The sequence below is a fragment of the Manacus vitellinus genome, unplaced genomic scaffold (genome assembly GCF_001715985.3).
Source record: "Manacus vitellinus isolate BGI_N305 unplaced genomic scaffold, ASM171598v3 scaffold_0_pilon, whole genome shotgun sequence".
Taxonomy (NCBI): Eukaryota; Metazoa; Chordata; class Aves; order Passeriformes; family Pipridae; genus Manacus; species Manacus vitellinus.
This window is the reverse complement of record NW_021938789.1, coordinates 50513365-50526726: the sequence shown is the minus strand read 5'-3', so window position 1 is coordinate 50526726 and position 13362 is coordinate 50513365. Positions and strand designations below refer to the sequence as shown.

The 13362-nt window shown below is 40.9% G+C and overlaps 1 protein-coding gene across 20 annotated transcripts in view; it reads left to right on the top strand.

Moving 5' to 3' along the window:
- The window catches only part of ADGRL3 (adhesion G protein-coupled receptor L3), a 513962-nt gene that overhangs the window by 325502 nt on the left and 175098 nt on the right, over positions 1 to 13362 (top strand). For 17 of the 20 annotated variants that reach the window (XM_018073156.2, XM_018073097.2, XM_018073121.3 and 14 more), the window contains exons 6-7: positions 3962 to 3976; positions 5733 to 6533. In XM_018073156.2, the coding sequence (XP_017928645.1) occupies positions 3962 to 3976; positions 5733 to 6533 (816 nt within the window). The remainder of the gene's footprint in view (positions 1 to 3961; positions 3977 to 5732; positions 6534 to 13362) is intronic. The other 3 variants (XM_018073129.3, XM_029960802.1, XM_018073066.2) reach the window with 1 other exon arrangement.

The following is a 13362-nucleotide window of genomic DNA, read 5'->3' as shown; positions in this document are numbered from 1 at the left end:
TGATGTTGCCTAGTTGTCTAGACTACTGCCTTGCTATTTTGATAGGTAAAAGGAAGTCTGTTATCAATGCATGCCTTGATGTCCTGAATTTTGAGCATGTCTCTTGTTTACTTTAACCTTTTAGTAGGGGAACACTGTGACTCCAAGACCCAGCTATGTCTTTGAAAAAGAAGAGAGCCTTCATATGTGAGCAGGCTCTACATGGGCATGCTTTGGGGTGCCTTGCTAGATTTGCAGCTTCTCAAAAGTGTTCCTGTTCAACCTAATACCCACAGATAGGGCTGTGTGTTAGGAAGAAACATGTAAATTGGGAAATCCTTCTGTGGGTGCTGTAGGGAAGCCCTCATGTCAAAGGTTGAAAGAATTGTGGATGCTTGAGGTGTTGAGAATTAGAGAAAGAAAGAAGAGGCTGTAGATCGCAGACCACCCTGGGAAGCCCTGGTGCAAGGCACCTTCGAGACTTGATTTTGATAGTTAGAGAGAGCTGCAGTGCTCAAGTCCAGCACAACAGGGCTCAGGGCCAAGTGGTGAGTCATCTGTGTGATAGTTACCATCTTGCACCATGGGTCATGTGTCGGGATCAGGCCTTCTGGGGATGTTTCTCCCTAATTTGTTTCCTAGTGTGATGACTGCTTTTCAGCTTCACATGCCTACGCATCAGGTCAAGTTGGTTGGTGGGTTCGAGATGCAGCAGTCAGCCACGTCTGGCGTGAAGCACCCTGGATATGGCTGAGATGCTGCATCTTGTGCTACTAAGGTCAGCCTCAAAAACCCGAGTTTTTTACTCCTATTTTGTCATTAACTATGTGTTTAACACTAAATCTATTAATTATTAATCTGAGTGTATTAAATCAGGCTGATATGTAAAGGACAGGAACAAGGAGTGGATGTCACTTATTCTGCTATTAAACATCTGCCCTAAAAAAAACAAAACTAAAACAAACAGCTACCAAAGTACGGGGCACAACTTTTTGCTCATTTTTATAATTGCCTTTTAACATCCCCCTACTCACATAATTTTTTTTCCAGGAGTTTTGTGCTACTTTTGTGTGGGTTTGAAGCAGTGCCAGGGAGACAACTCTCTATACGGCTCTGCCACTGTGTGCTTGTGCCTTAAATGTTTGAGTGCAATTCAATGTGGTGGTAAGAAAATGAGCAGTTAATGTTGTTCAAGTGTTAATTGTGCCACAGTGTGTTTTCAGAATCTCAACCCAGCAGTGCTAAGAACATTTAATTAATGTTTTTGTGCAATTTCTCTGAATGGGTGGCAGGAGTTTGCCTGATAGCTTGGGGACAGGCTGTGGTGGCCTGTGATTGCACATTGTCCTCGGTTTTACTTCCATCTGAAGAAACATGAGAAAATCATTGTACATGGAAAGTCTTGTTTGTAACTTCCCTGAGACCTGGCAAGTGGTTCTTTGATTTCCTTCAGGCCTCTGGCACTGTTGAAGCCAATGGCACTGGTCTGCAACCAGCATATGAATTAGAGGAGAAATACCCTTGTTCTCCTCCAATGCAGAGATAGCAGGAATGGAAGATCTCAATGTAAGAGTAAAAGCTGTGTATGCCTGCTTTTTCTGTAGATCCCTGTAGGAAGGTAAGGTGGCCCCTGTGCTATAAGCAGTACTTAAATTCTGCGGACTGGCACAGGCATTACAGAGATGTAAAAAATGTCTAATTAGGTGAAATTAAAAAAATTCTACTAGTATTTTATGAAGACAGTTTTGCAGTGGTATGTTGTGTAAGTGAAGGGATAATCAGATTCTAATTAGACCCTTCTTTTTAGTATTGCTTGATGAAGTAAATCCTTCGAGCCTCTCATGCAACCTCTTTAAAGAATACGGCCCCCCAATATAAGCTGAGTAATTACTGACATTCAAAAGCATTAAGTCTTAAATCAGCAGATGGAAAATATGTATTTGGGATACATACAATGGAAACAGCATGCAGAAGGTCAGCAAAACACATCTGTGTTTGGAATTATAAGAGAACTGGATATGGCACTGACCACTAATAACACATATGAGCTATTCAGGATAAGGGTAATCAACACTTCAGGTCACCCAGAGCGGCTGGTTGCAAATATATTATCTCCTCTAGAAGCCTCTCTCTCCCTGCTTTACAATATCACACTGTTGTTCAAGTGTATTACAAAAGCTTTTGCTCATTTGGAAATGTAAATTACTACTTTCTATGCTGCCAGAGGTACTGTATGCCATCATCCAGAAGAATCAGCATGAAGCCATGCATTTGAGGATATGTCATGTTGCCTTCTTGCTTTTGCCAGAGACATTTAATGTTTTTCTGAATACCTTACTTAACTGTGACCAGCCACAGCCTGGGATGGGGAGTACAATTGCTGTGCAGGTTTCTCCAATTGCTAAGTCTGGAGGCTTTTAATCTTGCTGGCTCTTTCCTTTGCAAAATCAGGTACTTGCACTCAAATGCATTGTTTCTGTTCCCCAGAGCCCTGACAGCCACATGCTGAAAACATTTGCCTTTAACCCTAACCTGTTATGAAGTAGAAAGGAGCCTGAATCAAAGCCCCAGTAATAAAGGCTGTTGAAGTTTGGAAATACTCGTTATGGGAGCTGCATTTGGCTCCAGCTGTATGCCTCCCTGCATGGGGAAGTGTAGATCCACATGTCTGGCCAGTGCATTTGTAGCCCTACCCTGGAATCGTTCTTCCATTGAGCCTGCAGTTTCCCATCCAAATAAATGAGACTTTTGAATGCAAAGAGCTTTGCAATCCCAGCACCAGAGGACAGTCCGGAGGGGGCTGGAGTGAACTCTGAGGAAGCAAAACCAAAGCACATGTGCATACCTTTGCATTCTTGTCTTGCTTCTCTGAACAGAGATCTCTCAGCTGTCAAAAACATACTGGTTTGCTGGCAAGTTCTCACTTCTCCCTCTGATATTTTGGGGCTTGTCTTCTGCTACCCTTTCAGGGAAGAGGTCCTGAGGAACCAGCAAGCGCCTGGTCTGGGGTTGCAGGAACTGTTTGGGTCCCCACCACGCTGTAAAAGACAGGGCCTGTGCCACAGCTGCAGGAAGCTTTTGGATAAGGCCCCCCAAAAGCTTCTCACAGGAGGTTGCTTGGTACAGAAACTAGTACTGAGTGTTTAGCAATTAATAAGTGCACTGCATTTATTTATTCTGCCTGCAAGGGGCTTTGTCCAAAGGGACACAGCCTCTTCAGCAGCATTATGAAGCATGGTGAATAATTCACAAAAAAAATATCCAACAAGTTCTGGGGTTGGGCTTTTTAAATAGTGCTTAGATATTTTTAACTTATCAACACTTTAAATCTTTGGGATCTTATAAATCATATAAATATTACAATATTTCAAGTGGTTGGTTTTTTTTTTCCAAGTCTTACTAAAGTTTGTTTCTCCAAGGATATAGGTCAGGACTACGAATATCCACCGACGTGCTTCATTTGACTTTCCTAAGTTCTCTTTTTATGTCACAAGCAAATATTCTCCTGCTTTATGTAGGGATCTCTGTTTTACAGGACTTTGGTGAAATATATGAAGATATATATTCTATAAAGTTTCTCCCTGGAATTTTTATTCTATACATAAATCTGTTTCAGTCATATTTCAGTTTATGGGTATTTCATTTTGCTCTATGAAACTAGTCCAAGGTTGCTGCTGACAAGATATCTCAAATAGTTCAGGGGGCTCATTATGTCCCAAGTGTTGAGCTTTTTTTTTTCTTCTTAAAGATTTTTCTAAAGTTAAAATTAATCTGTATTTTGTTCACCTTGTCTGCATATTATCCAGTGTATATCAGAGGAAAGGTTTATATATATATATATATAAAAAATGTTCACATACTAAAGTAAATTAATGAAGCTTCCTTTTCATATGAAAGAGGTAAAGAAAAATACCTGGCCAATACAGTACCATTAATCTATTCTCTTTTCTCCTTTCTCTCTTTACCTCTCTCTCTACAATAGAAGTGGAACAAAAAGGTAATTAAATACCTTTCAAATTATATATATATATTACTTATGTATAGGCTAAGTTATTTAACAGTTTAACGTTTTAGTTGAAATACTTTGTCATTAATTCTCACTACCTTTTTGTTAAAGTTTATTTAGTATCTCTGCTGCTCAACTTCACCGGATAACTCATTTTTGCTGAAAGGTTTTTTACCACTGCCACTTTTTTTCATTAAATTTCTATTCAAAGGCTTAGATAACTCACTCTTCTCCTACCCCAAAGAATTTGGAAAGTGTGCATAAGTATATCTAATTATGGCATAAAAGCCTCTTGGAAATGGCACCTCTTTAACAGCAACTCTCTGTGGTTACTTAGACTCCAATGGCTCTATACAATTTTATACCAGTTACTAAATCTGATTTTCCTCCCATCTTTTTCTCCAGACAACATCCCAATTTCTGCATTTACAAAAATAATTAATTACACTCCGAGCAGGAAGTGTGAATGTGGGATCCCATCTTGCCATCCCCATGCTAGCAGAAGTACGTGGTGGGATACCTCTTCATGCTTCCCTGCTGCCCATCCTGTCGTCATGGTTATGGTACCATTCACACTCACGGAGATCAGCATTACAAATAACCAACATATATTCTCCCCCCCAAAGCTGCACACACACCTCCGAGTCAGGAGGCTGCTAACGGGGATGACAAGGGCCAAATGAGCTGGTTTTGCTCTGCAGCATCCCTCCTTTTGCCTCCCCATCCAGCCGGCTGGCCTCTTGGTGTTGGCGTTCCTGTGGTGCCGAGGTCAGCCGGGCACCGGCTGAGCCTCCTCCCAGGTGTTGGGCATGCCCTGGCCCCTCTCAGCCCCCCCGAAGTCTGAGCAGCAAAGCATCCCAGTTAGTCAAACTGCTCCTCTGTGCTCCTCTCATGTAACAATAGAAGGTATATGTTTTTAAGTTTGAATTACTACTATATTTAACAGGACATTTTTTAACTGATTAAAATCTAGACCTTGGGTTCCTCTCCAGCGAACTTTATTCTTTTCCTTCCTTCTTTCCTTTCTTCCTTCCTTCCTTGTCTTTTCCTTTCAGCATCCATATGTCATTCGTTTTTAATTGTGTGGACTGCATGTTTCATGTGTCCTGTAGCAGCTTTGAAAGTCTCATTTCTAGTTATACTACAGATGGTTGTTCCCCCCTCCCAGCTCCCTTTGCTTTAAATGCTCCTCTGAGTAGCCTAGGGATTCGCCTCTGCTTTGCTATTGGTACCCTTTAAATATTTAATCTCACTTGGGCTGTAAGGATGGGAATTTCTTTCTCTTATTTCCATTTCTAGGCCACTCTTCTGTGGGCTGTTCAAATAAATATGTGGATCAATTCCCTCGGAGTTTAGCCCTTCACCCAGTAGGTACAGATTCACTGCAGAATATAATTTGGAAATGCAAACCCAGAAATCCTTTGGGGGCACATATTCATTTCAGAGTTTACAAAGGCGAGTGGTCCAAGTAAGTACACCTGTAAAAATAGATTTGAAAAGCAATGAGAAAACAAGCCACAGTTAATAGAAAAAGCAGGGGCGGAAATCAGTTTGATGGAGCAAATCTTGTTCTAGAGACATGGAGGGCAGGAAGGCTAGTCTCCACGTACAAGGCATTGCTCTTGGGTTTCCACTGATCTCAAGTGTCCTCTACTCCAGGACTAGAAGCTTTTGAGATGCTTGGGCCAACCACCCCTGAACTGTCGTTAACTTTGTTTTTCTTTTAAATTCTTTTCCCCTATAACAGTTTTTCTTTGCCCCGGACTGCTGAAAGGAGTGTACCAGAGTGAACACTTATTTGAATCCGACCACCAGTCTGGTGCCTGGTGCAAGGACCCTCTGCAGGCATCTGACAAGATCTACTACATGCCCTGGACGCCTTACCGGACAGACACGCTGACGGAGTACTCCTCCAAGGACGACTTCATCGCCGGGAGGCCAACCACGACCTACAAACTCCCGCACCGGGTGGACGGCACGGGGTTCGTGGTGTACGACGGGGCTTTGTTCTTCAACAAGGAGCGAACCAGGAACATTGTCAAGTTTGACTTGCGGACAAGGATAAAGAGCGGGGAGGCCATCATAGCTAATGCAAACTACCATGACACCTCTCCCTACCGCTGGGGAGGCAAGTCTGACATAGACCTGGCTGTGGATGAGAACGGGCTGTGGGTAATCTATGCAACAGAACAAAATAATGGCAAAATAGTCATTAGCCAGTTAAACCCTTACACGTTAAGGATCGAAGGAACGTGGGATACTGCCTATGACAAGAGGTCAGCTTCTAATGCCTTCATGATCTGTGGGATTTTATATGTGGTGAAGTCTGTGTATGAAGATGATGACAATGAAGCCACAGGGAATAAAATAGACTACATATATAACACTGACCAAAGCAAGGATAGCATGGTGGATGTGCCCTTTCCAAACTCCTACCAGTACATTGCTGCTGTGGATTATAATCCCCGGGACAACCTCCTTTATGTATGGAACAACTACCATGTTGTAAAATACTCCTTGGATTTTGGCCCGCTTGACAGCAGAGCAGGTAAGGGTTTTAACACCAAAACAAATTCTAAATCGGGCTTTCTGGTTTTTTTTGCAAATAGGGTGTAAAACTGAAGTACATTCCTGTTTTACTGATCTGCCTGAGTTTCTGTGAATTAACCCGCACCACAGAACCTATGATGGTTATTAAGACGTGCGGAATATTTTTGTTGATCTTAGTTGAAATCAAGTGGACAAAGGCATATGCTACACATAACTTGCCTGAAACAGTTTCCAAATGCCCATGCTTTTATTCGCATGACAGGGGTAGCAATCTTTTCTCCTGACTTGAATTTTCTTTCCTACATCATCAAATTGTTTTCCGTTCTGCAGGAACTTCAGCCAAAAAAAAAAGGGTAAAAGATGCTGTCACTGCAAACAGCTGGAGGAAAACTGCCTGCCAGTTTAAATTACTTTGTTTCATTAAGCTGGGAGAGTTCTGTCTGTTTAGAGAAGCTGAGCCTAATTGCATTTGTGAGCATGCACTCACAAGTGTATGTCTAGAGTCAGGAGGGGAATCAGCACTAAAATCCTACAAGTTCTTAGTTTATTTTCTGTAAAGTTGCTCTGCATTTTTTTAAAGCATTTCATTATTTACTATGACTTACTGTACTTTCTCTCAGAGAAACATCTGGCCCCCAGAGGTTTCCCAGCTTTTCCACCTTTTTTCCGCTCTTATACATTGTGCTGGTAATTACTTACTTATATTCCCTTAACTTTATTAACTTCTTAAGCATTTTGCAAGTATAAAGTTGCCACTTCATTAGTAACATGACTTAGCCTTAGATTGTGATCTAACAAACAGCGTTTGCTCAGTCATTTTCAAATGGTTGCTTCTGTATGTGATTTAGTCATTGTTCTCAGGTAGTTCCTGTGGTGGACTGTGTATTTTGAAAGGCTGAAAAAGTAAGAAGAAAGACATAATTAATATAATTTGGACAGTAAAGTATTTGATTCATAACATGGCTATTTCTAAAACATTTCTTTTTGTAAGTAAGAAACTTCAAAGTGGGTAAGTGGATTCAGGGCTTCAGATTGCAAAAGAGAAGTCAAAAGGTTTCTGTTGCTGAGCATTTCTTTTTTTTTTTTTACTGTGCGCAGCCATGTAATAAAAATGGATCAAGAAATGCTGACAGAAATTGTGGATATGAAAATCTGGGAAGGGTTGGAATAAAAGTCTTAAAATGGCAATGAAATTCTCATTTTTATACAAAAATGAAAGGAAGGGGAGAAGAAAATCTTGAAGAGGCAGATGAACAAAAACTGAATGACTGTTAAGCCAGGAGTAGAGATATTTTTGATGATGTTAACCTCTGCAAAATCTCAGATGAGCAAAAAATGAAGTAATACTTCTCATTCTCCCAACCTAATGATCAGCATGTACTTTCTGAGTGTTAGAGTGAAGCAGAGTAATTTGTGAGCTATTGGTTATCCCCAAGGAGTGAAAATCAATTGTATCCCTTCTATTTCACAGGCTTTCCTTTTCAGTGAATTATTTCCAGGTATTATAAAGGACTCTCTGCTGCCGCTTTTTCATTTGGTGACTGTTGTCAGTAATAGTATCTTTAATAAAAAAAAAAAAGCTGTAATCAGTGAAAAACCTAAATTTTGTACTTTCCTAAAATAAAAAGGAAATTGTTCTCCTTTTTTTCACAGTCTAAGCTGGTGAGATGAGACAGCAAGTGAAACCTTGCAGGGAACTGAAAGTCTGTGAGGTGCAAGGGTTTGATTTGTCCTTGTTTCACTCTTGTTTGGATGAGAAATTAAAATCTTGCAGTGCTTTAGATAGCTGAAGCAGTTTTTAGGTTTGGCCGGTGGGCATGAGAGGGTTAATCTGGTGTCAGGGAATCTTTTTGATAGTTTTGTAATGTGGACACGAAGCTGAATTTTACATGCGTTTCTCTTCTCTGAAAATTGTCGGGATTTCCTTTTTGGCAGATATCCATAAGGATCCCATTACCTCACTATTTTATGGGTTTAGAAGACTTTTGAGTGAACTGCTCTGAAAGCAACTGAATTTTTCGATGAGACAATTTGAATGGGCCAAGGCATTTCAAAGCGAAGAAAAATAACTTTGTAAAGGGAGTTTAGTGCTCCATTACCCACATAGCCTGATTAGTGAGAGCATTATTTTATGAGTCAGTCAAGCAGAAGCACTGATTTTTGAACTGAACAGGTGAGCAAACACTTACTTGACACCAGGTTTTTTTCTGCAGAGAGGAGCCAGGAGACCAGGTCTGCATGATGCTTTCTCTTCCAAATTCAATGCAACCCATTTTCTGTCTAGCACCAAATTTCATGCTGCATCGCTTTACATGTAACACTAAATATATAATTGGCTTGAGCCCAGCTCCTCCACCAAAGAGCAGAACAGGAGCCAATAGGACACTGGGAAAGCGGTGAAAACTGAGGATATTTGTATTTGTTTTTTAGATATTAATTTTTTTACAGGGTGAATTGTGGATATGTGTTTCCCTTCTTCTTGTTGAAAATCAGTGTTTCTCCATATTAGAGCAGTGTTCAATGCAGCCATTTTCCATAGGGTTACAGTTTGAGTAGCAAAATATGTAAACAATATCTGCTTAATTAGAAAATAAAAAAAAGGATTGTAAAATTGATGGGTTGAACATATGGGTTGTTAAAAAACAATTAAGACTGAAGTTTTAGAAGAGCTCTTAAACCCAAAAATTGGTCGTAACAAGAAAAGGGATATATTTAACTACTTAAATAGTCAGTAACATATTGGAAACGTATTTGAAATCACTGGTATCCTACATTTCAGAGATATCTAAAATGAAAAACAGGTTCTGGGGACTCCACTTTTCAGTCTTTTACCAAATTCTCCAGAGAAAATGAGAATAGGCAGGAGTTGAATAGTTTATAGGAAAAGCAGGGATCACATCCCTGTCTAAACATTTTCTGTGATTTTTAATTAAAGAGCTGTGCATATAGGTTTGGAACATATTTGAGATCTTTAGTGTTGTAGAGCATCTCTCACCCACTGTTTAAAAAAATGGGCTTTTACTTCTCAGAGTAAATGAGTATCAAACCCTAGAGTTTCTGTGCTCATCTTCTGTAGCAGTTGAAGTTATCAGGGAAGACAAAAGATTTTGAAGTGTTAAAAGTTGAATTTAACTGACCTAGAAGCAATTCAAGGCACTTAATGGAATTAAACCTAGTTGTTTGTTATTCTCAGAAACGGGAAAAGCTGCATTTTAAGGATTTATTCCACTATGGTTTTTTTCCGTTTGTCTGGGGTTGTTTTTTCTTTTATCCCAAATGTGTTTTTGAAAGCAAACACTGCTCAGTGCCTTCAAGTCCCGAGAAACAGATCATTAATGTCTACCCTCAAGAACTGAACTTAAAGATACCAAAAGCCTTTGAAGTGTATTTTCTTTGAGCTGTTTGGCCTTAAAATGAGCTTTTTGGAGGATGCTTCTTCATAACTCCTCCTGAGTTTTTGGGTTATTCCTTTGTAGCTGGTATTGAGTTTGCTAATTTGAAGTGATAGTAAAAATATCTCTGCATCTCATCACGTTCTTCAAGAAGTTAAACCCAGAATAGTGTTCAGGTTATTTTTTTTTATGTGTCCTACTAGACATATGCAGAGAGGGAAACAGAAGGCTGTATTGGCAATATGAAAATTTTCTGCAATCTAATCAATCTTAATATGCACCAGTGTTACCTGTTTTAATCATCACCCACTTGTGATACATTCTGTGCAAATAAATTCAAGAAAATATCAACATACCCTCCTCTCCAAAAAGGGAAAGTGCTTCCCAGTGCTGTGCTGCATACAAATGCACATCTCACAGTTGTATGTCTCTGCACCTCCCTGAGCTGTTCTGGCTCCTACCTGGGCACCATGTAGGGGTTTCTGGGCAGCAGAGAGACCAGAAGTTTTGTCTTTAAATGACTGGGGTACCCTGTGCCAGTGTTGGCAGTGCTCTTACTGGAGCTTGGGATGTGCTGGCTGACAGTTTAGGTGCTTAGGTGGGAACTGGAGCCTGTCCCATAGCTCGGCAGTGAGGAAGCCCAGAGAAGAACTTGAACCAGGTTGAGAATCCCTCTGTGCGTATCTGGGACTTGAATGTCCTGACAGCTGTTCCCAGTGATGTGGGAAATACAGACCTCCTATTTATGAGAACATATTTTAAATTATGTCCAGGAAACCCAAACATTACCATATGGGGTGTTTCATAGGTGTATGAAGTTAATAAATAAATATGCCTAATACATAAGTGGTATGATATGTAGGACTTCTAATACAGCCTCATTCCTCTTAAGTGGTTTCCATAGGTTGCATATTAACACTGTGGACTGCCATTCTGATAACCAAATGTGATACAAAGATTCTGTCGATATCTGTGATAATTTACAAGCCTCAGAGGGTGTATGTCAAAATTTTATCTTCCACATTTTGTCAAGTATTGTGGGATGCTCTCTTGACGTGTGATTGCAACCATTTTATTCGATAAGAATGTTTGGGCTGTTTTGTGTTTTTTTTCTTCCTGGAGCAGTTTTATAATGCAGATAAGGTGAACCCTCTGTCCTCATAATATGCTAATTAAGTGCATTTGTGTCTTGGGTAAAAGATGTGGCAGTATGGTGATGAATAAGAACTTTAAACACATATGACACCTCGTTAAAATGTAATTTTCACATCATAAATCTGAGGCCTTTCCTTTGACAGCTGAGTAATGTGGATAGTGGGCAGAGGATCTTGAATGTTTCAAAGCTGTCACGTGTTAATAGGTAGCTGAAAGCTGCTTCCTGCACTGCTCGCCTCTAACGCCCTGCATCCTTGCCCAGGAATGCATCGAAAGGACTGCGGAATCTTAAATCCCACTTGTGCACAGGATATGAATTGCCATCACTTCAAGATCCCACTGTGATAAGCCACACTTACCATCTCTGAAGTTGAATCTGAGCTGCTTTTTAAAAGGCCAGCTGAGCCTTTCTGATGAGCAGCTTCTCCTGGTGGACAAGGGCCATTTTTAGGGAGCTGCTGACTGTTTAGTTCCTGCTTCTCCTGTGTTTTTATTTTCCAGTTGCTTTCCTCCCATCTAGGAGCATCCCTGACTCACTGCTGTTCCTCTTCATTGCTTACAGTGACAGCTGCTGGTTGCACAGTGTTGCTGGAGGTTTTCAGAGAGATCAGTGCTTCATTTCAGGAGCTTCTGCTAAACACGTAGCATGACTTGGGCCCTGGCTTTTATCCTCTAATATTTGCCTACATATTCATGTTCCATCTATAAATATTTTAGTCCCTTTTTGCTATCTCAAAGACAGAGAGACATGCCTAAGTTTGGCAGTGAAAAAAGCAGTAAATCTTTAATAACAGAGCAGGCATCTCAGCCTACATTTGTTCGGCAGACGGTACCTTAAGTTCAAAAGGACAGGAGGAGATTCCATCTAACTGGGGTATGCTGGGATCCAGAATTGCATTTGTACCCCATTTTGAGGCCTGGTCATTTTTATCCTGTTTAAAATTTGCCTTCTTTGTAAAGCAGTGTAGAGAAAGAAATAGTAAAAAAGCATCATACCACTGGAGACTTTTCCAAAACTAGGGATTTCTGCTTTTTGTCCAGAAAGCTGGAGCTTGAGCTCTTTTGTCTACCTTCTCACAAAAAATACTTCAAAAGTGCAGGATCCCTCAGCTTCAAAATGCTCCCTTTGCAGAGCACTTCATAAATATTAATACTGTTTGGTTAGCACAGCAGGAGTATCTTCAGTGTCTCTCCAGTACGAATAAATATGCGGTTGCTCCCTTTTCCCAAATAAAACTGTACTCCTCTCAGTAGGATCATGGAACAGCATATAACCTTACCAAAGGGACTTGGAGCAACCCTTCTCTTCCTCAGTTCACTGCTCCTGCTATGAGGCACCTATTTGAGCCAGCCTGAGAAAATGGTACAGCAGACCTAACCCACCCATGAGCTAAACCAGGATACTGCTGTATCTTCTTAGGAGATCAGTTGTTACCATTGCAAACCAAATGGGAATGAAGACCTGCATGCCATGAAGTAACAGACAATATCCATGGGCCGGGAGTGCTTGGGGACTGGGGTGGTGGGCAGGATGGTCAAAGTAGGGAAGGGGCAGGAAGAAACAAAATGATTAAGCTAAACTTCACTTTCAAGCTTCAAAACAAAAGGAGACCAGAGACTTCAGCACTTCATAATCCTGTCAAACGCTGTGAGGGAGAAAACACCTTGCCAAGAACGTGTCTGAAAAACTGAGACGGCTGTTTCTGGCAGCAAACATGGCATGCAGATAGTGGGGTAATTGCATAGGGAAAAAAAGCATTAACTGCTGGTGAAGGATAGTGGCTTTTCCTCTTCAATGTAAGGATTCAGCCTGGAGTTGTGATTAATTGTTGTTTCATTAAGTTCAAGACCACCGGGTCACACTGACATCAACCATGGCTTATCAGTTCGATGGAAATAGTTTACACCAAACCAAGCCATGAATGTGCCAGCACTTCGGGTTGGAACTGTTCGCCAGTGGCAGGGAGTGAGGGGTGACATGTAGCAACTGTCCAAGTCCACCTTTTGCAGGAGAAAGGAACTGCATCATGTGCTAGAGCCCATGAGCACTGGGATTTTAAACATGGGGTTTTAGTGATCAGTGCATCATTTATCCCTTGGCCAGCAGATGTAGCTGGCTTATGTGCAGCAGTGGGGGTCTGTACAGGGTTAGGGGTTTAGCCCAGCAAGACACTCTGGAATGTTCTCTTTTTGAACTGCTGCCTCTGCCAGCTCCTCTCCTCCCATCCCAAAACAGGATTATAAGCTACCAGGCTTTTTCTCAAGGCATTACCCTCTCAG